Source organism: Ambystoma mexicanum, chromosome 7q (assembly GCF_040938575.1).
Source record: "Ambystoma mexicanum isolate Mex_15411 chromosome 7q, UKY_AmexF1_1, whole genome shotgun sequence".
NCBI lineage: Eukaryota > Metazoa > Chordata > Amphibia > Caudata > Ambystomatidae > Ambystoma > Ambystoma mexicanum.
This window is the reverse complement of record NC_090941.1, coordinates 952,575,879-952,603,108: the sequence shown is the minus strand read 5'-3', so window position 1 is coordinate 952,603,108 and position 27,230 is coordinate 952,575,879. Positions and strand designations below refer to the sequence as shown.

General features: G+C 44.4%; 1 protein-coding gene across 6 annotated transcripts in view; it reads left to right on the top strand.

The window, feature by feature from the left end:
• The window catches only part of MYO7A (myosin VIIA), a 1,239,317-nt gene that overhangs the window by 703,080 nt on the left and 509,007 nt on the right, over positions 1-27,230 (top strand). For all 6 annotated transcript variants that reach the window (XM_069640000.1, XM_069639997.1, XM_069640001.1 and 3 more), the window contains 5 exons: positions 2,030-2,106; positions 6,773-6,892; positions 10,317-10,459; positions 17,245-17,455; positions 19,131-19,266. In XM_069640000.1, coding sequence (XP_069496101.1) covers positions 2,030-2,106; positions 6,773-6,892; positions 10,317-10,459; positions 17,245-17,455; positions 19,131-19,266 — 687 coding nt within the window. The remainder of the gene's footprint in view (positions 1-2,029; positions 2,107-6,772; positions 6,893-10,316; positions 10,460-17,244; positions 17,456-19,130; positions 19,267-27,230) is intronic.

Sequence of the window (27,230 nt, the reverse complement as noted above, 5' to 3'; positions counted from 1 at the left end):
CAAAATTGGGAGGTAGCTGAGATATTAAGCCGTCCGTCATGCTTGTGCGAGTTGATCTGGCTGGGGTTACTTGTACAGTTAGAGATTCCTCAGATGAATCATCAAGCATGACAGGTGATATATAACTGTGCACTGGTTTGGTGTGGAAGCTTGGATGACACTAGACACGTGTCTTGACGTGACGACGATAGAAAGTCTCTGTGCTATACTAAAATATGTAGTTTGTGTACCTTATATGCTGTGGGGAGCCGACACGCTCCACCCACCGGTGCCACTTTCTTTGGCGCGAACTGCTGTGAGGAGCCGACGCGCTCCACTCACACACTTCACCTGTGTAATTGCGGGGAGCTGACGCGCTCCACCCGCTGAATGATGCCGCCTTTTCTTTTGGCGGGAAACGATGCGAGGAGCCGACGCGCTCCACTCACACGCTTCAGTGCGAGGAGCCCAAACTGCGCTCCAACTCGCAGAACCAGATCTTTCCCCTGAAGGGCCGTCGCGGGGAGCCGCCGCGCTTCACTCACTGATGTTGCCGCCTTTCTTTATGGCGGGAAGCGATGCGAGGAGCCGACGCGCTCCACTCACACGCTTCAGTGCGAGGAGCCGACCTGTGCTCCACTCGCACGCTAAATCCTTTCCATTGAAAGGCCCGTCGCGAGGAGCCGACGTGCTCCACTCGCGTACCGCGTGTGACAATTGCGGGGAGCCGACACGCTCCACCCGCTGACCACAACTGTCGCCTTTCACAGGCGCCCACGAGACCTCGCTCGGACTTCCAGGAGATTTTCAGCTGGCGGGGAGCGTATCTCCTCACACCCGCCGTATGCTTTCGTGTGATCGCTGCGTGAGTTTCCCTCGTCGCCAGTGTCAGGATGTGTAATACGTTACACTAGGAAATAACAAGCGGACGCGGAGTCTTCATTCAACACGTCTTTATTTCTTCACACGATCTCCGAAGTGCCCACCCCACGTCATGTCCCGTCCCTCCCCTTCCTGCTGCTCCGTGTTCCCTCACACGTGACAGGGGAGGAATGTGACGACATCACAAATGGGGCTTCTCTAAACTACTCCTATTGTGAATGTGAATCTGGCTTTCATCTCTGAAGAGGCTGCGCAGTGGTTTACTATGTGTGCCGGTGTGCCACAAGCTGCAGTGCATGATGGGCAAAGAGAAAAAGGATCTAGCTGAATTTCCATGCCCAGAAGCGAGCACTCAAGAGCGGATGAATCTGATGCTGCCACGGAATTCCATCCCCAATGGGGTCATTTAGCCCCCGGAAGCAGAACTCGCTGGACTTTGAAAGAAATGTAAGCAGGTGGTCAACATGAGCTGGTCGCTTTGTAAAACTTTATATGTGAGCCACGCCACTACTAGGTTAGCGTCGTTTTTTGTTTCTTTTTTTCCTCATGGTCTCGGACTTTGGTTTTATTGGCCGTTTTGATTGGGTTTTATTTTTGTGATTTTCCTTGTGGTGTGGAAGAATGGTGTAAAATGTACTAGTGAGTAAAATATGCTGTTTGGTGGCTTCTAATTTTGATCAGATTTCTCTAAAATGGATGTCTCCCAGATCAGAAATCATTGCACCCTTGTTGCGTCAAGTGAGTACATTTGAAGTGTAGTCCAAGATGGCTGCATTTACTTAGATAACCAAAGAAAATGAGGTGTGCTAAAAAGTGGCCTCATCACAGACATTTCACTAATGAGACCACCACCTCGTGCATAGCATGGATTCTTGAAAGAGACAGCAGGCTACATCCCTGACACTGGTGCAACAGCAATGGTATGCTGTTGCAGTAGGCACTGTACTGTGGTTTCTAATGTCATTACGGCGGTACCCAATCGCAAATCCTGTACCATACTGTGGCAGGAGGACATCTGAACAATCCAGTAGTGCTGGAACAATTTAACAATGATGTATCATTTTGCATTGCGTGTTAGATGATGAGCGCATCTTTGTATTTACTGTGGTGCTTTTTTTGCTTGGAGAATAAGCCAATGCGTTTTAATCTCTCTTTATTTGCATTGCAGCTCGTACCTATGATAACCTGGATGCTTGTGAGGTGGTTTACTCCACATCGTTAACCACAGCCGCATCTTTACTTGAGGTGAGCCTGCTGACTGGTCTTAATATGAATTATTCATAAGGGGATGGATACAGGGTATCCTCTGCACTCTGCATGTCAGTGCCCCATATACAGTGCTGTAGTCAGGGGGGGTTATATCCGAAATGAGGTTCAGGTTGCAGAAAATCAGACCCCAGCTTGCCCTTCTGCTGTTTTCTAGATGGCATTGAGCTTAGTGGGCATCATGTCAGGATTCTCATAATAGGGCAGAGAGGAATAAAGGGGGATGTCCAGATCACCACAGCCATCTGCCTCTGTACCGGAAACTAAGCTATCAGCAACCTTCATTCTCTAGAATCCACATATTTCCACCACTAGAGCAGCGGGGAGGGCCAGGCCTCCCTTGTAACTTGTGATATTCCAGAACCATGTCCTGTGTCACAAGGAAGCCTCCTGATGCCTCCCCACTTCAGACACTCGATCACCAGATGGTGCCTCCAAACACTGTGTTGGGCCATAGACGTTGACCTCTGCAGTAGATTAGTGCTGGAGCCCTCTTGTATGATTTCTATCACCTTTACAATCAGAGACTTTCCTCCACCACAAGGGAATTTGTTAGACCACCCCTCCCCCACCCCCCAGAAGGGATTGTGGTAGGAATAGAGGTAGAGAAACTCATTTACCTGTCAGTGTGCATCAAAGAGAGAGTTGACAATAAAGCCCTGCAGTAGGATAGCAACCCTCAGTCATCCACACAGGATTGATTTACTAATTTCATTTAATTGATAGCGGGACTACTGTTAAAGCTCCTGCCAATCCATTACTTGTTGGAACATGCACAATATACTGTAAGACAATATACAGCAACTTACACTGATGCCCAACACTTAATTCACGTGCATAAATACACATGTTTATTCATTTTCAGTAAAGAACACTCAATTAATGCTCTCACACTCGCCTGCAAAGTGCATTTATTTCATTAAAAGAAAGAAGTAATACAAATGCAGTGCAACTATCATTGTGATTATGCAAATTAACAAGGGGGGTCCTGGGAATCCCTCGCCAGACTTTATTCCTGGTTACGAGAGCCTTACCAGATTCTGTAGCTCACTATCGTTCACAGAGGAGAAATATCCAAAACATATCCGTCGTCGTCCTGCCATGGGGCAGTCCAGCACAGAAATGCTAGGCAATTGTCCTCTGAACAAGAGTGCCAACAGCAACCCCAGACACGTGTTTCGGTCTGGTTGGACCTCATCAGTAGGGTGGAGCTGTGCCTCTCTTAGAATAGTGAGCAAGGGGTCCAACTCTGGATTCCCCTAGTAACTTAGGGTGAGACCCAATGTTACTTAAATATGCAAAAAACAAGGGGGGTCCTGGGAGTCCCTCTGCCGAACATTAGTCGTTCGGCAGAGGGTTGCCGTACCAACGGGCGTACAAACAATTGGAAACTTGATTTGAATATCAATCAAGCAATATAGAAAGACAGAATTCACACAAGTCTCCTTATATGAGATGGGGGAAAACTGGAGTAAAAGTTATCATAAGCAATTGAACACGAATGAAGAAAGTGAAAGGCAAGATCAGTGCAAGTCTTCATATATGAGATGTCAATATGGGGAAGATTGGAACAAGTATTGCCACAAGCAAATGAATACTAACAATGAAGTTAACAAACAAAACTTGAACAAATCTCCATTTATGAAATGTCAGGATGGAAGAAGTTGGAACAAGTAATACCTGGAGCCAATGAAGAATAAACAGTGAAGGGGTACAACTGTGTGATACTTAATGATAAAGAGTACTGAAAGATAAGGACATTGTGTATACGAAGACCTGGTGAAAGAAGTACATCCAGCAGTGAGCCTTTGGGGGAAAGATACCTGGCAGGAGAGTATAACTGGGGATCTACAAAGCCCAGGGCAGATTCCTGGCAGGGGAGTATAAGAGGTAATCCATCTAGAGTATATGAAAGGAGGATACATGGTGAAGAGGTTCCTGGCAGGAGACCATCTTTAAGAGGTTACTGTGTAAAAAGACACTTTTGTCATCCTAAACACACCATTGCTTGGAAAATGATACTGTTCATCATCCTTAAAAAAGTGTTATGTGAAAGAGACATTTCTACTAATCTTAAAGAATCATTGTTTGAATAGAATGTTTTCAATATTCTACCTGAAACAGTTGAGGGGAAGAGAACAATCCCTGGATGTAAGGATTGTTTTGTTGGATTTATATACTTTTTGCTGAATCTAAAGCAGAGACATTTACCTTACACCTTTTGTTGTTCATTTTTAGTGTGAGGGTCAGATAAGTTTTGGGCACAAGAATAGTTTGCCTGATTTCGATGACGCGACACAGACTGATCTTTAGTTTTTGATTTCCTAGCAGGGAAAGCTGACAGCCCCTGAAGCTGGAGTGAGGCTTGAGTTGTACAATCCAAAACTCACGAAGAAATAAAGAAAATATGAAATCCAATGGAAAAACCACCTAATATCCATCATGGTCTATAATGCCTATACCAATGCCTTAAAAGAGATTTAGCAGCTCATTTCATATGGGGCATAACATTAATGGAAGTCGTAAACGTCTTGCGTAAGGCGCTTATGCGTTCCATTAATGTTACCCCCGTTTTTCATTCATTTGTATGGCAGAGAGGAGGGGTGGATTGCAACTTGCATTTCTGCCGCCTTTCTTCCTCTCTGCAATAGAAATGCTCCAGCATTTGCGCCGGCATGGATTTTCATGCTGACACAAATGCTGGAGATCTCACTGCGGTTTGTCTGCTTTATGCTGGCCCATAGGGATCCTTTATAAACACTGACAGCCATGTTGTACAGGATTTTATTGTAATTGTGAACACTGCTTACCATGCATACATTGGTAAGCTGTGCTCACAATTTAAATTTAACACTGGCCGACATGCAAGCATGTCAAGCAGGGTTTACTCACTTTGCACAGCGGAGTGCAAAAATGCAGGGCAAAAGGCAGTGTACACACATGTACACCACCTTTTGCCCTGCACGTTTGAACTATGCTTTGCAAATGACGAAAATCTGGCAGCAGGGTGCTGCTTACAAGTATGTCAAAATGTAATGACTTTCTGCCCACAAATTACACTTTTGACCAACATGTGCTCCTTAGTGTCAATAGGATTGACCATGATGCAAAAAGACGCCAAACAAGAATATGATAGTCCATTGGGTTTGAGCTGTTGTAGTTAAGGGTTTGGTTCTTCCTTGAACAGCACAATAAAACGGATAGTTCTCTCAAAAGCAATAGGGAGAAGATTGAGGAGCCTCTGCCATCTAAAATCCAATGTAATGCTGCAAAAATCCCAGGTCAGAAAAAATAAGCAATGCGCCCATTCTTACTCCATAAGCAAGAATGGAGAAGGGTATCCAGCTTGCTTAGGTCCTCAGCTCAGTTTTACTCTGACAGCATCCCATGATGAACTTAAACAGCTCTGCCTCACCCCTACCAGAAAATCTCTTTATAAAGCTTCTGATTTGTTTATGCAAATTCCCAGAGAATTTCAAAACAATGCTCATATTCTTCTGGCTTGCAAAATACTGCTCTCCTAGAATATCAAAACATATTCCACTAGAGTATTCACCCTCTTCCGGAAGGAAGCCACTGGATGCTACGTCATGCATATCCAGTAGGTTGGAGTCCATCAGAACATTGTTTAGTATTTATGGGAACATTAGGTACTATTTACATGAATAAAACAGCCAATGGATCCCAGCCCAGAACCTATGTTTATAGTGTTCTTCAGTGCACAATAAACAAATGATAGCTTGGCTCAAAGCCCAGACCTGCACGCAAGATGGCAAAGGCCTCCTTTGTAATTGTTCATTAATGCAAATTACATTAATGCAATTGAAATGTGATTGTTGTTTGTGCTTCTGCCTTTCTTCTAAGCATATAATAAGATTCCACAGTTTGTAAAAATACTCATTTATCATGAATGTATTTTATTCCTGTTCAGCTAAAATACATAACACTCTCAAGGTACACCCACCGCTGTACAAACAAGATTTTTCAGAGCTATATATTTTTTTAAGAGTTTGCAAAAGATTAATATTGGTTGGTTCCTGAAGGATTTAAATAATATTTTAACTTGGATACATTTGAATCGACAGTTTACGAATTCTGAAATTTACTGGGATTATTCTTCAACTAATCCAACCTTATTTGGTTAAAGAAGTTACACAGATGTGTAAACAATTTAAATTGGGTGATAAACAGCTATAAATGTTATTTATGCCTATACCGAAACACATTCCAACAGTTTTCAAAATTAATAAAGTTATATGTGTTTTAAATACAATTTGGGATTGGTTTCTAAATATTAAAATGTTCCTTTTTTACCCTTCACAACAAGTTGCTGGAATATGATTAACCGATTTCAATATTTATAGATGTTATAAATGTTACGTTTAACGAATCAGTAACAATTTTTGTAATTTATAAAATGTATGCCAAAGTCATAGCTAAATTTGCTGCAAATTTGACACTAGTTCCCACAAACATTGCTTGGCGAAGAATGGCTCATAAGCAAGTTTGTCCCACCCCACGAAGTCTCTGAAGGTAGCCCCTCCCCCACTATTTCACGGGTTATCCACCCTGAGGTGTTGGTCTTGTTGCACCCCTGCCTTTTCATGCAGTTCTGATGTTTTGGCTGCTTCTGTTTTATTCACAGGTTAATCCTCAGGATTTAATGAACTGCCTTACCAGTCGCACCATCATCACGAGAGGGGAAACCGTGTCTACCCCTCTCAGCATGGAGCAAGCACTGGACGTCCGGGATGCATTTGTAAAGGTGTGAGGACCTGGATCTGTAGGGCTGGTTGTGTACCAGAGCTTGTTGATATGGACTGAAAATACATATCTGATTTGGAATGCTTTAATATGAGATTGTGCATATTTTATTGGACTACTTCACCCTGCACCATTTTCCCTCCTTAAGAACTATCTATCTATCTATCTATCTATCTATCTATCTATCTATCTATCTATCTATCTATCTATCTATCTATCTATCTATTATTATTATTTTTAATTCTTGTAAGGGTGCAAAAGCCACAGGATGACACAAAGGTGTCATGTTTAGGGCTAAAGAAAACCTATTTATCTCTATCTCTATTCCTAACAGGGGTTTCCTGCCTCAACTAAAAGATCTAAGGTGATTGTCAGGATGTCTGTGAAACTCCAAATTTCCACTGTCCTGTGTCAACAAAACCTTATTTCTGTCCCTCAAAATAACAACTATAAACTGAAATAGTATGGCTCTAACAACTTCCAGTAGAATGACTGCCGTCTCCTGGGTTCTTGTTGCTAGTTTCTCACAGTTAGTCTTGTGTCTCATACATTGTCAGGGGGAATGACTCCCTTGCCCTGATAGTAAAAGTTCCAAACAATATTCCCTAAAGTCTTCTCAGGGGGGGACTGGCTCCTTTCCCCTGATAGTAAAGTTCCAAACAGTTTGTTCCTCCTGCTGGTAGGTTAGGAGAATGGCTCCCTTCCCCTGGTCCTTTCGAATCTTACTGCCAGTCCTGGTTACCAGGAGAATGACTCCATTCTCCTAGTATCTTGCTCTCGGTTCAACACAACCAGGGGTAATGACTCCCTTCCCCTGATCTCCTTTTCATTAGGCTTCACACCTACAATATCTAGTTATAGTTTCATCTCTTCTTTGGATTGTCCCACTTGGTTCACTTGCCTGCCAAGTACTGTCATGAGGAAGATGACTCGTCAACACAATCAGGGAGAATGTCTCCCTTTCCCTGGTCTCCTTTCCATTAAAGCCTCTGATTACTGACTCCCAGACTCCTCTCTGGTGGCTAATTGTTTCCTCAATACTATTTTGCTGAGGGAGCCTCCCTCTGATACTTGCTTCTTGAAACCTTGGGTCCCAGACCCCTCTCTGGTAGCTAGTGGTTTCTTCACTACCACCGAGCTGAGGAAGATTCCTTCTGATGCTTCTTCCTTTCTGCTGTCGGTCCCAGACCCTTCTCCAAAGGCAAAAGACAAATGGTGTCTTTGTGACCACTGTGCTGAGGAAGATCCTCCCCCCCCTTTATGCTGCGGGTCCCAGATCCTTCTCTGGTGGCTATTGGTTTCTTCGGACCACTGTGCCGAGGAAGATCCTCTCAGATGGTTTCCCCTTTATGCTGTGGGTCCCAGACCCTTCTCTGGCTAGTGGTTTCTTCAGGACCTCTGTGCCGAGGAATATCCTCTACGATGCTTCCCTCTTAATGCTGTGGGTCCGAGACCCATCTCTGGTGGCTAGTAGTTTCTTCAGGACCACTGTGCCGAGGAAGATCCCCTCTGATGCTTCCCCCTTTATACTGCGGGTCCCAGACCCTTCTCTGTGCTTTGGGGTCATGAAGGAGAGTTCAGTGGCGTCCCACTGTCCCTGCCGACCTACCAGTGCTTCCAGTTACCTTCTGGGACCTTCTTGCATGGGTGTGACAGTGCTTCCAGTTACCTTCTGGGACCTTCTTGCATGGGTGTGGCGATTCTTGGGACTGGAGCCAGCCTCCTGCACTCTGTCAGCGACCATCTGCTTCTGCTTTGCTTCGGCGGCTCTTTGGTTGCTGTGACTGCACTATCGGCACAGCTAAAGGACTACGTGGTCCACCTCCCCTACAAGGTCCTGCCACTGCGTCGCCATGGTCTGTCTGGGCTCGCCGGTCATGGAGGCCCCGGGAATGCTTCCAGCTTTTTCTCGCATCTACGGTTGACTGGCTTCCGCTCGTTCGAATCTCCTGCTTCTGACAGCTTCCTCGCTTGCTGTGCTGGGACTGGTTCAACCAAACCATTGGTCGCTTCTCTCTTTTAATTTTTACAGGCCTCATTGAAGTCATATGAAAGTCCTTTGTTGGTTTCCACAATGCACTCTTCGAGCTTGCGCGCATCATCCTCATTACAGTACTGAGGTCATACATAATCCTCTTGTAACACACATTCTTCTTTGCCTCAGTATTTTCCCGGATACTAAAATGTTCTGCCTGGCAACAATAGATGAATTTAGGGTCTACAAAGAGGTTAGCAGAAGAAAGAGGGGCCAGAGTGTGCGTTTCCCACGCTGTACCCTAAATGTTCGTCCTTATCCCCAGTCTCTCCCCATTAGATCCTCTCACTGTGTACCACCCTGAGGGGGACTATTGTGTAGCGGCCACAACTCCCTGGCCTCATGGCAAAGGGCTCCCCCTTGTGGAGAAGTCACAGCATCTATGGAATCGTCACACTATCCATTTATCTACCTATCTATAGAGATATAGGTAGACAGATGGATAGAGATAGATGGATATGCCCTAATTCCCAGCAATGAAAAGATTCAGTCACATCTGTCAGAACGACATTATTTGCTCTTTCATTAACCCATGAAACAAACAGTACAAAGCTATTTTTTCCCAGTCTTTTAGCAGGAATTAAGTTCCTGTATTTTTACTATATATGAATCTCATGTTTTAATCATGTTTGCGACAAATTAAATTTGATAGGCCCTTTTTATGTGAAGCTCAGAATCAATTATTCTGAGTTTTTGATGTTGTCCTGTTATATTTGTCCATTATAAGAAAGGCCCCTGTTTTACATGTATTTTTTTAAAAGATGCATTTGCAGTAGTAAAAACAAGTGCATTTAAAATGGCCCTTTTCCCATAAATTGCACCTGTTGCAGAGGTGTAATTTAAGATCGAGGTATTAAACTGTGCTCCTCTGTTAATTTGCTTTGGTGGTGCATTGGTGCAACATGGTGCTAAATTGCACCGAGGACTATCCCCCTGATGGTGTTTAATTGCACAGGGTGGTATGTAACTCATTCACATATGTATGCATTTGAGCAGTCTATATGTGTGATGATCATGTACTGCAACACATTTATTTACAAAGCAAACCGTTCGAAATGTGGAACATGTCATCCAGTGCAATTTACCACTATCATAAGAAACTTTGCCCTGAGCAGTATAACACCACTATGCAGTTTAACAGCACTGGAGGAAAATAGCACATGACCACAACCTAACACCAGAATCTTTGTTTGGTCTACTGACAACAGCTTCTGTAATCCTGCCAAGGTGAGCAGACTCACTGCCAGGCTGTACCCACAATGGAGCTGGTAGTACGTGCTCACTTAGTCATTCAGCTCAAAGTAAATACCTGGGGATGTGGGAGGAGTTGAGGGGGAAGGGTTCCATGGAAATTTTTGCTCATGTCGCCATGCCGTCTTGAATCTTTCAGGGAATATATGGACGCCTGTTTGTGTGGATCGTGGACAAAATCAATGCCGCCATCTACCGACCACTCTCGCTTGAGCCCAAACTTGCCCGGAGGTCTATCGGTCTACTCGACATCTTCGGCTTTGAAAACTTCACTGTGAACAGGTAGGAAGGAGAAGGACGGCTGTGGTATGAATAATAAGGCAGGCTATGTAGTCTTGAAAGCTGTGCCCTACAGAGGTGGTATTGTGAGAACTATGCATACTGTGGACTGTACGTATGAGTATTGTGAAGCGTACTTGATTTTTGGATCCTGAACCGATGGAGATATCGAGCAAACGGGCATAATGGACACTTTGGTCTAGCTCTGAAAAATTGATGGAAATAATCAGACCATTGTGTGCTAACCTATGGTATTTCCTCTCTGCAACAAATCTTTATTGCTAGGTCTGTGCCATTACCAAAGGGAACCACTCTTATGCAAATCATTCTTGACCCTGCCACCTCAGGAATCAGTCAAGCCACATATTCTATGCCATGTTCCTGCTGCATGGGAACACTGATGCAGAATTGTGTGCCTCATTAGTGGCTGCTGCTTGACTCCCTAGACACAGTGAGCAAAGGCGTCCCATTAGGGTGTACCCGACACTTAAAGTGGCTCACTAAGATAAACAGCTACTAATGGGTCGTAATCATTGAGCGGCACTTATTTTTGTATTTTTTTATTGTGATATGGTTTACAAAGTGAAACCTTACACAAATACAATCATATATTAATAGACAGAATTCGATAGAATCACACAGATAAGGCCACACTTCTTAAATAATGAGATTTTAGCTACACTCACCTTAGCTATCAAGCTTTAAGCCTGAATGGGGACTGTGTGGTACACGTTCTTAGCATGTGTTCAATGGCTCTGCTTACCCAAGGCTGACTGGGTGATTCCATGACACTAGGGAACCACTTTTGCCGCCCTGGGATTTTAGTTAACGATCAGATAAAACCTTGGTGTTGTGCTCTTGTTTAAGCATGTGGCGCCAATGTCTTGTAAAAAGAAAGGGATGGTGTATAGACTGAAAAAGTACTGTCCCGGGGACTTGGTAGTCATCTTATCACCTGACCTAGCCAAAGAGCTCTACAAAGTTTTCACTGGTGAAAGATACTGCACATTTCTGTGGCCTTTGCAGTAAACTAACACAGGTGAGGCAGGTATGAAGTCAATGAACCAGATGCTCAGCCAGCTCGTCATGCATATATTGCAGTTTGCAGAAATTACACGTGGCAGGTCATCTGACCATCAATGGGTTTCTTTTTTTTTAGTTCACACGGTGCATGTGAGAAGTAGTAGGTCTCTGTGTGCCGCAAGAGAACAAAAGCCACCGGACGGCATCACAAGAGTTGCACCATGCGCACTTTAAGCCTGAAGATGGACCACTAATCTTTATTCAACCATAGAAGCTGCAGCATAATAAATAAGGATTGAGAACATGTAAATGGGCAATTGGTTCTAATAGAGTGATGGTCAAGATTGTTTAAGACAATTGAACACCGTTAAAATGTTATCTCGGGTTTAACCAATGCATGGGAAAAAGAACATTCGCCCTGAAATGTGAGAGTAGAATAGGCTTTTTCATCTAACAAACACACATGACACAGCACCACCTAGTAGCCATCCCTGGAAGTGTTCATCCAGTCCTGAAACTAGGCATTGATTAGACTAGGCTGTGGGGAAGAACTTCCAGGACGGCTACTCGGTGGCGGTGTGGCGTGCCTGCTTGTTTGTTGGAATTACCTATTGTACTTAGATAATTAAGACAGAACAAAGCACTACAGAGGCAGCCCACTGCACGACTGGGGAATTTTCATTTGGTGCTACATAAAACAGAAACAGCACAAGTACCTATGTAAAAAGATTAAACAATCACTGTGGCACGTGGGGCCCTGGAGTGCATAGCCATCCTCAATGCCTTTACGTGCTTGGGTATCCGCCTACTGGTCTGGGGTATATGCAAGCGTTTGAAGCATGAGAAACAACACCAATCCATGTACATTTGCTATGCGCGGTCTCGCTGCTGCATATTATCCTGGCGGCATGATCCAACGTCAAATAATTAGGGATCCACTTTCTCCAATGAATGGTAGCAATGTAAATCCCACAAAGGTGCTCTCTGAAACAGTCTTGCAAACTCTAAGGCCACAAGAGTATTGCTGTCATGGTCTTTGGGGAATGCCTATTTCAAGGATTCTTTTTGGAAGTTCTGCTCTTCTGCCTGGGGCCGGCCTAAACTCGAAGTTCCCTCCCTTTTTCTGGAGGTTTTCTTTGCAGTAACACTGTCCAATCTTGTATTTGGTGAACAGGCCTATAGGTTAAGAGGAGTGATGGCGTGGATGTCTGCATTGGCAACGGCACAGGTGAGCCGGCTTTTGGCTCTCATTGATAGTTCTGTATAATATAGAGATGAGCCATTCCCTCCCCCGTTTACTAACCTTGGTTGAAGTGTAAATCTCGTGTTTTGTGGTATTCATTTTTACCACCGCTAGAACCCTATGTATAACCTATGGAATTATTCTTTGCCAGACATTTTGACGGATGGCTCTCCCTGGTGCGTAGTGACTCTCTTTGCCGGAATATATAAGCGCTCGCTTGGTAAAGACAGTGGGCCTCATTCCGAGTTTGGAGGTAGCTGTGGTGCTATTAGCGCCATGGCTGCCTCCAAAATCGGTCCGGGACCGGGTTCCTTGAATGGGGACTTAGCGGGTCATTCCTACCTTGCAATACCCGGTAAATCCCCATTCAAAATGCCCATCCCCATTCGAGCCTCCATAGGGCTCAATGGGAATGGGGAGGGAGCTAATAACGTGCCCGCTAATAGCTCCCTGTTATTGGCTCCCTGGTCCCTTAGAGGGACCCGCTAAGGGACCTCGGAATGCGGCGGTAAGGGCTTAACGGCACCGGCATCCTATACTGTTTATTGTACTGTGTATGCATGAGGGATGTGACACACAGAGGTAGTCATTTGGCATCTTTACCCAGCACCATAGTACTCATTTTATTGACATTGGAGGTGTGAACATGGGCACGTTATAGGTATTATTTCCCTTCTAAAAGCAACATCAGTTAGTGTCTTTACATTAGGACAACCTGTGCAGACAGTGCATCCAGACTACACATATAAATGGGGGGCACGTTACAGGTATGGAATCCCTTGTAAAAGCAACCATTAGTTTCTTTATGTTAGGGCAACGTTTGCAGATGATTTAAAGTTGTAATTGAGTCAGGTCTATTTTAATATTTTATGACTGTTCGTTTGTAAGGGTCTTGATTATTTTTTTTTTAAGGTTATCTGTATATAAATAAAATTAACTGTGCTTTTGAAAGTTTTGGACCCAGTAAAATAAGTTTGTGATTCAATCAAATGATGGGATAGTAAAAATAATTTGGTTTACCCACAAAAACATTCTTTTCATATTCATATAGTCAGCATTAAACCATCCCTTTTGTAGCCCATTTCATATTCTTACTACAAGCCATATTGGTGGTGGGGACTTCATTGCCTTCACTGTTTTGAACCCCGGTGTATTGGCCAGAGAGTCTTGGCCTGTGCCCCCTCCCACTGTCTTCAGTGAAAGACCTTGGAGTAAAAACGTCGACCTCGTTATCCATGACTGATCAAATTTCCTCTGTTTGTCAAAAAGCCCATTACAAACTCTGGACACTTAAGAAAGTTTTGCCCTTTATCCCCCAGAAGTTCCATGCTCCAGTGGTCTCTTCATTAGTCATTACTAATATCGGCTACTGCAATGCTCTTTACCTTGCCGCTCCTAGGCATTTGCTTAAGCGCTTACAGCTGCTGCAGAACTCAGCAGCGAGGGCTATTCTCCGCCCCCCTTTTGGAGCCCATATGTCTCCACTCTTGTGTCAACTTCACTGGCTAAGTGGAGCAATGGATCATATTTAAGTCTTTGTACCTGGTCCACAAGGCTCTTCATGGTGTGGAATTTATTCAGGCCAAGTTTGGTTTTTATAAACCTGTCTCCCAGGCCTTGAGGACTATTCGTCCCCCCAGGGCAAGGTTTGCCCACCTAGGCGGTCGGGCCTTTTCTATAACGGTTGCTAGAACTTGGCATGCTCTTCCTTTTCCCCTGTGCAATATCGAGGCTCACCTTCCATTTCGTCGGGCTTTGAAGACTTTCCTTTTTTAACTTTTTGTATTCCATCAGGTCTGATCTTACCTCGCTTGCCTCAGTGCCAAGATACCTTCGGGCATACGTTGTGCTTTACAAATGTTTTTAGGATAAGCTAAGAACATGGTCCGTCTGCCAAACTAGTCAAAGCTTTGTATGCTAGTAGCACGCATGTTGGGGGCAACCTCCTGTCTAAGATTGTTTCAATGAAAGGGAGACCTCCTGCAATGTTCTCAGGTGACGGCTGGGCGGAAGTGTTCTGAGTCCACTTGATTTCTCCCCTTGTTACAAACATCAGCAGGATCCAACATCATTGTATCACTCTGTGAAAATATCTCAACAACTGCATTACCAAAATCTAAGAGTGTCACCAAGAGAGCATGAGCACGTTCCAGTCTGTGCATAACGTTGAAGTTAATCAACTTACTTCATGCTTCTATAATCAAAATGCTGTAGCCTATAAGGAAAACGTCAAGTTTTAAATCACAAGTTAGGCATGATGGGGCATCCAATAAAGATATTTCATTGATTGCATTGTTGTATTACATAAAGTGGTGCATGTCTGCTTCATCCCTAATTTGGAATTGATTACACATTGCTGGTATACCCCACCCCTCCTCCTAAATCATACACTCCTCCATTCTATCCCAGTCACCGAGATGTTTTGGGGTACCACCCACATAGTGGTTCCAGAATAGTTACAAGGACCACTGGTCCACCACAGGAGCTTTGTGGTCACACAACCACTTGCTGCTTATCTCTTTCTCCAGCTTACAGTATGTGGTGCGTCCAGCTCTTCAGTTTTGGTTCAGCAGCCGGTTTGTAACTTGCGGGCTTCTCTGAGTTCACAGTCTCCTCCCCTTTCACATGTGACATAGCAGTGTGCTTTCCCGGGTATATATATATATATATATATATTTCTTTCTCTCTCTCTCTTTCTCTCTTTCTCTCTCTCCTTGCTTTCTCCTCCTCATCCCAGTTAAATGGTGCTTTCCATTTAAAGGGATATTCACAGTTTCTGTTTTTCAATAAAACATCTGTGTTCTTTCTTCATATAAATTCTGGTAGAATATGTCTGAAAAGGTAATGTTGGAAGGATCTTTAGGAAGTTCCTTACAAGAATGGGAGTCCTTGTCCCCACAGGGGGAGTCTCTGCCGGTGAGGTCACACTTGCCTCAACCACTAGGGAGGGTGTTATGGAGCTGGCTCAACTTCCTAGCCTCACGGGGAGAGGTCTCCACCTTGAGGAGAAGTGACGGATGCCCACAATTAGTCACAGGTGACTGTACTACAGAAAATGTAAAACCAAGATATATGTGTGGTCATGATTTTGTGTGCAATTTCATGCTTGAAAAACATATACAAATAAATCAAAATTTTCCAAGTTAGGTAAGAAGACCAGGTTAAATCATAAACTAATGATCAGCAATAGAGGTATGGATCATTTGAAAATGACTGTCCAGTAGCTATGTCAAAGAGGAGTACAGACTACATTCATCCCACCTCCCCAGGGAGGAGACAACCGTTGTTGTAGAACCAGGTCCCTGCAACTACCAGGAACACCTAAACAAATCAGAACACGTTATAAGCAAGAAAAGGAGAAAAGACATGTCCAAAGTGTAAGTCAGTTAAAAGCCCTGCCCTATATGTTTGCTGATTCATAAGTACAGGCAAGGACCTAACAGATAAAAGAAAGGAGTAGCACGGGATAAGGGCTCCAAGGGTGGCGGAAAGTAGCATGAACCTTTCAGAAAGCAGGTGCCTTCACTGTGCGCATTGAGCGAGGAGAGGACCATTTACCCTGTCCATAGCAGACGTCCGCGGGACCAACTGACCATACGAAGCATAGGAGAACAGAGGCCAGTCTAACAAAAGACAACAATGGTGGGGCAGGGTGGTTTATTTGATGGACTGTCAGACAAACAAGGAGTACAACCAACCAGCCCCTGCAACCGTTGAAGCTGTGAATGGTAAACAAGGGGAAGAAAGGGGCATACACAGGGGAGGGCAGGCACTGGACAGAGTAGTATCACTTAAAAGCTAAAGCAATCGAGAGCCCCAACAGTTATACCAAAACACAGTGACAAGTATAGTTGCCTTCATTTTTCAATCAGCAATACATTTCTGTGACCCTAACTCTCAGAAGTACCTTATCTTCCTGTGACTGTCCTCCTTGGCCGCCATCTTGGAGTGTGACCTTAATGTTTATAATGCTTTGTGTTTCCCACTTCCACCAAGAATGCATTCTCCACAGCTACCTAGTTGTCTCTTTAATCCTGACAAATACCTGTAAGAGAGAGAAATTATCTCTGAGGTGTATCTTATTATTATTTGTTTTTATTGAATCAACATGTAAAGCAGGACTCTGTCTTTAATGAACTCTACAGTCGTATAAAATATGTGTGGGTGTAATGTAAACATATCTGCTCAATTGAGAGACAACATCTCTGAAATCTAGTTTGGGGTTTTAGATCAGTCTGAAGAGATGGACCAGAGAATATTATTACCCCTTTAGCTTTCCTTAGTGAACATATGCATCATACCTTTCTGGACCTATTTTGCTTCGAGGATATAGATATACATCCTAAATGTCTTTGAGGGCCGGTGTAGGCTGTGTAGCATAAAACCTTAGTGATCTCTGGATAAAAGGGGGAGCAATCCACCTGCCTAAAGGTAAATATCGGACCTGGCAAATGTTGATCTAAAACAATTGTGCATGCTCTATAGTTTGACTTTAGGTGGCCCCTGTTTTTCTATTGCCTAGTTTCGAGCAGCTGTGCATAAACTTTGCCAACGAGAACCTACAGCAGTTTTTTGTGCGCCACGTGTTCAAGCTGGAGCAGGAAGAGTACAACCTGGAGAACATCAACTGGCAGCATATTGAGTTCACTGACAATCAAGACGCCTTGGACATGATTGCCATAAAACCCATGAACATCATCTCGCTCATTGATGAGGAAAGCAAATTTCCTAAGGTACGTGGTGCAAGTGTAATACATGAAGCATGTTTCCCTTGTGTTACCCCTGTAGTGCCTGAGGTTCCACCATCATAAATATGGGTATGGAAGTATTCAATTCCAAATGTTTCAAAGTAATTCCCTTGGCCTCACAATTATTCTTTGCTCAAATGGCTATCCATCCCTGGCCATTTTGTCTGACATCATAAACTTTGTTTAGTTCGTCCTACCAGTCACTGTGACTTTGGGGTTGCAGCACATGTTCTCATAGAGAAAAATCTTAATAGACTTGATCAGTTATTTTCCTATGATCTTGTGAAACCTTACATGATTTAGAAATTGACAACATTGCTGTTAGCACCATTTCTTGGGTTTGATTTCCCGCACGTATCCCTGGCACAACAGACACTACACTGGTAATGTATCTCCATCTATGATGACTGCTTATATTGTTGTTCCTCACCTCAATGTCCTTCTCACCCTCGATGTCCTTCTCACTCCACCACCATCCAAACCCTTTCACCAGGATCTGTAATTCAACCTCTGGGGATAGCTGTAAATATCCCCTAACGCCCCCTTCAGTCTGCATCCTCCCTTCACTTTCCCAACTTTGTCAGCATCTGGAATCCAGCCTCCAGGCCTGCCTGAAATTGTCCTTCAGGCCTGCTTGTGTCCTGTTCCTCTACCTTCTCACCCTTCACCCTTTATCTCTCATAGGCTTTAAATAAATTCTTATAGCAATGTTGCTACTAATAAATGCAAATAAATAAGATTAAATGTTGAATACAAAATTGCTTCTCAATAATTTCATGCCAAGGAATATGGTCAGTATCTCAAAAAATATTGAAGAGTGGAAAGGTGTGTTAATTTTGAGAAAATACATTCATGTAAAATTGCACTGGGGTATCACAGATTTGTTTTCATTTGAGGCAGCACTGCTACCACCCCTAAACTATGTTTAGAGCATAGTAAATAGTAAACAAGCAAGATGTCACAATCGCCAGGAACTTTGACTAACCCCAGTGCTTCAACTCGGTGCAGTTGTTCTACTTTCTGCAGCTTTTCTTTTAAAACTATTGAAGCGTATTAAGATGTTTAGATTTTGCCTCAAATGGGAACACCCACATCAAATTAAAACCCCTTCCTTTGCCTGTATCCGGTATCTCCCCTCACAAAAGTGTTCGCTCTCTACAATCTTTTATATCAAGCCTTTTACATTCTGAAAAGGAGATAACCACCTTACACATGGCCGTCAATCACCTGCCAGGCTATTATGCAAGTCTATGCAAAAAGGACATGCATACTCGTCCTTGGCACTTAAAGGACGTGAGAACATTTGCTTTGACCAAACAGCCGACGTAAACACCAGGCTCCCCTGCCTCTCTTGAATAACTTGCCAAATGTATTGATCTTCGATTAGTATGCAAACTTTTCAGATGATTCCTCTTCTGTATATTTTGGATTTCAACTCCTTCCATCCTCTTGCACCAAAATACTGTAAAGTTATCCCAGAGACTGCTTTTTGCCACAATCAAATGCTCAGTTGCGTAAGCATAGGTCAATCCATGTTAGAGGAATACAGCAATATATGCATACTTGTACATATATTGTTTGTACAAACAATTTATGGTACTGCATGCAGTGTGATCATAAAGGGCTCTGACAATCCTGTGTTCCTTTTTTCTCCATTCAGGGCACCGATAGCACTATGCTGTACAAGCTGAACTCACAGCACAAGATGAATACCAACTACATTCCCCCAAAGAACAACTATGAAACCCAGTTTGGAATCAACCATTTTGCTGGAGTCGTCTACTACGAAACGAGAGGTATATGGAATAATCGTGTATGTTCTGTATGGCCTGTGCCCGGGCTATGCTCTAGCATTGCACCAGGCCTTGAGAAGATAGTATTTAAGTTAGTAAGTCCATGAGTGTATTCAGGAGGGCTGGGAGTGGCAGTAGCTACTCCTTCACCAGTGCTCGGGTCTTAGAGAAATTGAAATGCCTCTTTATTGACCGACCTCAAACAAGTATGCTATTAAGTCACAATGTTTAAGTTTGGAAGCACTTCGTCTGGCAAAGCAGCCTGTTGGACTTCACAACCTTACTGACTTTACCATCTGCAATTCTTGTAGAATCCCAAAAAGTGCATCAGAACAGGGAGGGGTTTGTTATTTGAACTGGACTAATGCTTCTCTTCCGTTGGCTCTCTGTTGTGCAGTGAGTGTCTGGGAGTGTCCACATTGCTTTTAAAAAGATAAACAAAGCTCAAGGGACAGGGACATATTTGTGAAAGTAGTGGTTTGACCGGTGTTCTGTACTTGTACTCAATTCTCCAGACAAGATTTTGAAGTGGTATTATTTTTAGTAAAATTATGTATTAGGGAGTAAGTGTCTGATACACCCCTTATCTATCGGACTGCTTGTACATCACTGATTCAATGTATTTTTACATACTGGTGACCTTGAAAATAAGACGCTGCCGTACTTTGATGTCATCCTGTGCCCCTTTTTTTTGTTGCTAAGGGCCACCACAGCCCATTGCCATGATGGACTGTGGCATACCACATCATCAGCAAAAAGGGCGTATGCCCTTCAGTGCCTCAGTTTGACATTCCCAGCGAAATTGATATGAAGCGTGAAAGGGTTCTATGTGAAAATGTCACCACCAAAAACAACGCCAGTGGGTCCTGACCAATAAAAAGCCTTCCCAACATACTCTAGTACCGGTGTTATTTTCTATTCTAAACTCCAGTCCCAGGGAAAGTTCTTGATAGTAGTCAGGGTGCACATTTGAAAAGACATTGCCCCCTAATGACATTTTGACTGGCAATAATATCACAGTATCCCGTGTGAGAGTGACACAGTTAATGGCTGCAATATCTTTTCTAACCACAAGTCCCGTCATAACAGGGACCTCTGTCTTCCAACTGACCACAAGCGACATGAAACACAGATAACTCATGCACATACAAGCATGGCATATGCTGCCATCCATAATAGATTCCACAAAAGACTGTTTTAAAAAAAATGTTTTACTTGCCTAGCAAAACTATAGCATAGGAATGTGAACTAGTTTTTTACTTCCTAAAAATATACCTTCCGTCCCAAAATAGTGAGGAAAATACTCTGACCTAAACCGCCTATCCAACCTCCTTGGCATATCCGTTAAATGTTAGCCCTCTAAGTATCAGGAGCAGTTTATAAACAAATCAAAACTGCTTCTGTAATGGTGGCATCCACCGTAAAAGAGACCTTTAATGGCGGTAGTCAAATCTTCTCTGGATTGACACTTCGATTTGGAAATGCATGAGTATTGAAAGAATGTGATGTCCTTGTCAGATGTTGCAGGTCAATGTATAGTTATATTTTCATCTGCTTCCACACCCAACATTCAATACAAAATGTGTGTGTGAATCATTGAACATGGGTCCTCCTAGTGCCATGATGAATTCTTGGAGACACCTCTACAAGCAAGTGGCTTATGTTCCACTAACTGGTCATGGGTCCTAACCAGGTAGCTTCTATTCTCCTGCAGAGGGAAAAGGGCCGCGCTGGCACAGAATCCACTGATCCCTCTTCCATGGTGTTGCTGAGGATAACGCATCCATCCCTCAGTGGAGAGATGGAGCCACAGGTTCAATTCTGGATGCAGCAGTGTCTAGGCCATGCATGAAAGGCAGAGAAAAAAACATTGATGACCATGTTTGACAGAAGGTACAAATATACACCTAAGACATCTTGCATACATCCCTACATTCCGACGCACCTGGGAGGGAGATTTCATCAGAGTAATCGGAAGATGTACATTTTCCCATAAGAATGTGTTGGGGCTAGAATTAGCAATATTTTTCACTGAAAAGTTGGGAGTCTCCTGCCTAAATCGGGAGAGTTGGCAAGTATGGTCTTGTCAGTGTTTCTTTTGGCCAGGTGAACAGGCTCACCAAAGGTATTAGAAAGCAGGAAATACAATAAAATATGTGGTGACTTGTGTGGTTACGTGGTGTGGCAGGTGTGGCAGGTCAGAAACAGGAGACGGGCATGGAAGCATGATTGCTAGAACTTTTATTAAAGAATAAAAGAAGTCCTAAGCTTTCCCCAAACCCTCTCCGAAAACAGAGCAAGTAAAACGGTGCTCGTCGGGGTGTCAAACTTATGTCCTTGGTCCAGAATCCTAGTATAACCTCGTTCCTGTTCCTATCTCTCAAAAGGAAATAATAAATGCATGCTTAGGAAACTACCCAATGAAAGGGATGGCTGCTGTCTTCTGACCCTATGCCTTCATCTCCTTACCATAGGTTTACAGTATCATTCGCCTAGGTTTACAGTATCATTCATACACTCTGACCTGCTGTAAGGCTGTCCTGGGACTCCAGTCAGCTCAATCTGGTTTTCCTCCCACCCTAGGTTTGTCAAAATCTTTCCCCCTTTAGGGAGTCTTTCGCCTTTCTGGCTATACCTACTCAGGTTTATTTTAGTCTCTTCTGCACTCTGGGGCTCTTCTCCTTATCACTAACGACTCTGGGGTTTCTTCCTTCTTTCCCCACTCTAGGACAGTCTTCATTTTCATGCCCCACTCTGGGGCTTTTCGGTTCGGTCCCCTATTTGGGGCCTGTTTCTTTTGCTCTCCCCACTCTGGGGATTCCTAATTCTCTCGACACTCTGGGGTTTCTTGGTTCACTTCCCACCTCAGGGCTTGTTTATTTTTTCTCTCCCCATGCAGGGGTTGCTCAACTCTCTCCCCATTCTGGGGCTTTTCAGGTCTCTCTTCACTCTGGCGGTTCTCGGTTGGCTACCCACTCTAGGGTTTGTGGGCTCCCTCCACACACTGTGGCTTGTCTCCCTCTTCCATCCTTTATCGCCCACATCCCTGGCCACTGCACACCTGCTCTTGATGATCAGTGCTCCTCGGGAGGGTTGTGGAGCCAGCCCGGCCTTTTCTAACCACAGAGCCACTTAAGCAAATCATCAACTGGACTCTGCAGCTGGTGAATCCTTTATCCTGCTCACTCCATGCAGGGACCCATCGGCGGCTACTCCTCACATCTTCGCATCAGCGCTGTAAGGTACTTCGTTCTCGCCTGTGCAGCAGGTCAGGACTCTTTTGGTTACCGGTTTCCTGCACCTTGCTGCACTCCCGTAGCGCAGTCCTTCAGCCGGGATGCCAAGTCTGCCATTCTCTCTCCCCTACCGGCCACACCTCCTCTGGGTGCTGTGGCTCAATTGAACTCTGCAGGCTATGTGAGGCAGCTCTTCTGATTGGTTATTTCAATATTTCTCCTCCAGGGGCTAATTTATTGACCTCTCCACTGTCTTCCATGAGGACTGAGGATAGTGCAGGCCAGAATCCGAGTCAGCCATTGCACAATCGTACACCTTAGCTTACACATAACCCATAAAGTTGTTAGCCTGGGGAGGGGGAATGGACCCTCTCTTAGGTTTTTCTGTTCCCTAAGGTGGAAGGGGGGTGGGGGGATCCACCGCCAGAGGGATCCTGTTTATTCTGGCCCAAAAGGGATGTTAATCATTGCAGGCTCACCTCCCTAGTCCCAAAAGGGGCTTTTCCCACTTGGGGAGAGGTGGCGATCACCTCTGAATCATCACACACCCCACTGATAGAAGTGTACCAACAAAAGTAGTGGAACTGTGACTCCGGTGGGGGACCGAGTTGGAAGGAAAGGATCAACGTGCAACACATTTTTCAAGGGTTGCAGTCATGCTAGATGACAGCCAATTGAGTTGGAATAGATTTCAGTTTAGCTGTAACTGATATCCGGTGGTAAAGTGGAGAAGTGTGCTTTACCTTCATAGATAACAGCTCCAGAATGATGAAAATGGTTGCAAAAGGTAGTGGAGCTGTTAACAGTAACAAATAAAAGTAGTGTAACACCACTCCTGACCGTTCCCGCTCACTTCGACCACTGGCACACCCCCACTGTTTGATTTAAGCCCTCCTCTAATGATTCTGGAATCTTGGTTAAGACTCCTTTCTGCCAAACCCAAGTTGAATCTAACTCTTCTTCTGTACATTCCTCCAATGACAATATGGGAGAATATAGGGGCAGCTCCTGGACATTAGAGAACTACTGCTACCTCCTCAGGAAGTTCGGGAACTACTGCTACTTTTAGCTGAGTTGGTCCAACCCGGACCTCTAAGTTAATCGGTATTTGAGGTAGACCTCAGCATCTCCATGTGCGCAAGTGATCAGTATTGCCTCCTTTGGGTCTAGGCAGTTACGGCAGACAAGGTTCAACCGCACATCAGTCTGCTTACTACCCGAGTCAATCAAGGCGGTAGCCCTCTTCTGATTCACTTTAACTTGTTCTCAGGCCTGAAAGGAGCTGGTCATACATACGAGGACATCAATGTCTTCAAATAGTTCTAGTCCTCTTTCCTCTCATTTTACCCATTCTTCTGTCTCAAACCACCCTATTTCCATTGACTATTCTTGTCGGTTCTTTGGACAAACCCAGTCAAAATGTCCTTTTGCTCCACAGGAAAAACAGGTGGGTTGAATGGATAGAATTATTTTTCTGCTACTTCCACTGACTTCTGCTACCCCAGGAGGTCTTACAGAAGGTTCATGTAACTAATATAACTAAGTAAGCCTTCTTGTAACAGCGCCACGATGCCCTGGGGCTGCTTGTGTGCTATATAAATGTAAAAAATAAATTAGTATGCAGGTTTTCTGGTCATCGCGACCTCCAGTTTCAGGGGAATGGGTGGCAGGACATCTTTTAATTTGCAGGGTGGAATTTCTTTAGTTAAACGTATAACGTCTCTCTTAGGCTTGGGAGCATTCAGTATATGTTGTTTAAGGGACTGAAAGGCTTCTGAGCAAGCTTGAGCAATTTGAATGGCTGTCTCCAGAGTTGGTTGGTAATTCTGTAGTATTGCTTTTTGTAGAGGGGGTGGTAGCAAGCTTATAAACTGTTCAAGAGCCAATGTTTCCAGAACCTTTGGTAAATTATTGTTCCGCAACCACTGGCTTATCAATATCTGAATCCTCCCGGGCAGTAGGTGGGTAGTTCGTAACCTACACTGGAAAAAGTATTCTGCCAGACACAACTTACATAAGAGGGTCTTCTTAATCTCATCAAAATGGTTATTCCTGTTCGTACTAATGGTTTGATATGCAAATTGAAGCTCCCACTTAGTAACAGAGCCAGAAAACAGGCTTTACTGGTGTCATCCCAGTGAAACTGGGTCGCAGGCCGAGCGAAGTTGATGACAAATGCAACTCAGATCATCGCCTTCCCGGTAAGGCTGCAGCACTCTGTCACAAAGGTAACGCCAACAGGAAACCCACCTATACTATCCTGTCTAGAGTCTCTTGATATCTCCTATAGGTTTTCTCCTGCCTATCGATTATTCCCTTCAGAAGGGTGCCAAATGGAAGGAGGAGTAGCCATATTTAATTTCAAAATACCTTGCAATAAGGCTCCCACAAATACTTCCGTAATAGAAGAATGTGTCTGGGGTAAGAATGCCCAAACCATTCCTCGTCTTCTGACCTGCTAGGAACTCCCTGGTCAGTGGAGAGGTTGTTGAGACTAGTTGTTGGTTGTCTCGTACTAGGGGATTGGACTTCCTAGTGGCAGTTAAAGAGGATTTAATGTCCCACTGGCCTTTAGGAGGTGTGGTGGGTCAGAAGGATGAGACAGACTAGGGTTCACCATGTTTTAACTGTACTTTATTCAAAATAAAGAGAAAAGGTCTAATGTTCCCTTATCTAATGGTTGCCCTGCCTAACACAACTAAAACTAGGGTGCTTGTCGTCAGGGTGGAAGTCCAAAATCAAATGTCTCTCCTCAGTCCCAGAACTAACCTGTACTGGCCCTACCACTAACACTAACCAACTAAAGACCGAAAAAAAGGTCTGACCGTACAATACGACCGAAAAATGCTGCCACCAAAGGTTCGAACACCAAAAGTTCGAACCTTTGGTGGTAGCATTGCAGGTATGTAAAAAAATAAAACAAAAAATAAAGACTGCGGGGCTGGGGGGTGTCCCCCGCAACACCCCGCTCACTTTACTGTGTGGTATAGTGAGCGGGGTGTTGCAGGGGACATCCCTGCAGCACACCCGCAAAAAAAAAAAACGGGGGCTGCAGTGGTGTCCCCTGCAACACCCCGCTCACTATACCACACAGTAAAGTGAGCGGGGTGTTGCGGGGGACACCCCCCAGCCCTGCAGTGGTATACTTTACAGTATAGGGAGCGTGGGTTGCAAGGGAAACCCCTGCAACCCCCCTAGTATGTAAGTGTGTTTGTATGAGAACGGTTTCTCATGCAAACTTTCCGGCCGCAGCAAAATCAGCCGCGGTCGGATCACTTTGAATTGTTTTCTTCACCAGTTCCTTTAGTTCTTTCCTAGAACTCGTCGATATCTTATGTTGTAATTCTCTTGACTTCCTTAAAGTTTTCTTCTCAGGGGTATTGATCCTTAATTTCTTTTGTGCCTTGTACTGGTCAATGAACAGTCTCCCTTTCTCCTAAGGTATGATTGTTTCTTTCTCAATGAGACTTAGGTCTCTGGATCTCTGTACTTCTCCCTTAGGATTTGGGTGATGTACCCAAGGTTTAGGCTCACCTTTCTTGCCTTCTTCACTACTACTAGGACGAGTAAGAGGAGTCCTGTAGCTATCTTCACTCTCTATGCCTTTCGTTATTACTGGTACGAGTATGATGAGGCCCGCAGCAAGTTCACTCTTTTTATAGCATTTGTTACTACTGGGCCAAGTATGAGGGTTCTCAAAGTTAGGTTTTCTCTTCTTATAACTTTCGCTACTACTGGGATGAACACAAGGGGTCCCGCAGTTAGGTTCCCTCTTCCTATGCCAGCTGGGGTATAGCCATTCAACAGAGCTGCCCCTCTCCCTGGGTCTCCCGCTCTTCCTGTTAACTTCTTGGGTTTGGGCTTGCGTCATTGGGTTGGCGTCTCCCCTTGGTTCTTCATTTCCTCTCTGCAGGATGTCTTCCTGGCTTCTTTTCAGGGTACCTTCAGGTACCGGATTGCGTGCTGTGGTACCAAGTCACAGAGGGGTTCTCTCCCTCTCCTCTTCCTGGTCACCGTACAGCAGGTACCCTTCACTCTCTTAGTTACTTACGTCGTTGGTACCGCTCGTGGTACGACCACTTTGATGGTTTCAGTATGGGGAGGTTTCTCCTCTCTCTCAGTTCTTTGGTAGCTGCTTCCTATGAGTGAATCCCTCAGGGGATACCCATTTCAGGCAGAGCCTCTTGGTAGACTCTCTGTCCATGGATGTTCCTCAGACACCCTCTTCTCTGCCCTTCTCATCACTCCTGTGGCTAATGGTTCAGTCTCTGCAGAACCCGTTTGAAACTCCCGGGTCTCTCTCCTTGTTTGCCTAACTTCTTCCAGTTTTATGAAGTCAGACTGTGGCTTCCCAATTTCCAGGAATAGTCCTGTCTTTGTGTTTGAGTCAGGCTCGACCTAACTCCACTGTGCTTCCTCGTCTCAGTGTCGGGCAACTGTTCATTATTTCCTACTCCTTGATGTTTACTCATCTCAGTAACATATCTCCAAGAGGGGAGACTCTCATTCAGAGCTCCCGCTTTCCACCACCCCTTGGGAGAATATTGGATAGCGGGTTCACCTCCCTAGTCTCAAAAGAAGAAGCTCCCCTCTGGGGAGACGTGACCAAATCCCACAATTCGTCACAGAGGTAACTGGTCAATACACTTTGACATTGAGTTTTTTGGGTACATCTGACTCTATATAGGGTCATAAACATCCCACGTCTGAAAGCACCTGTGGCAGGTCAGA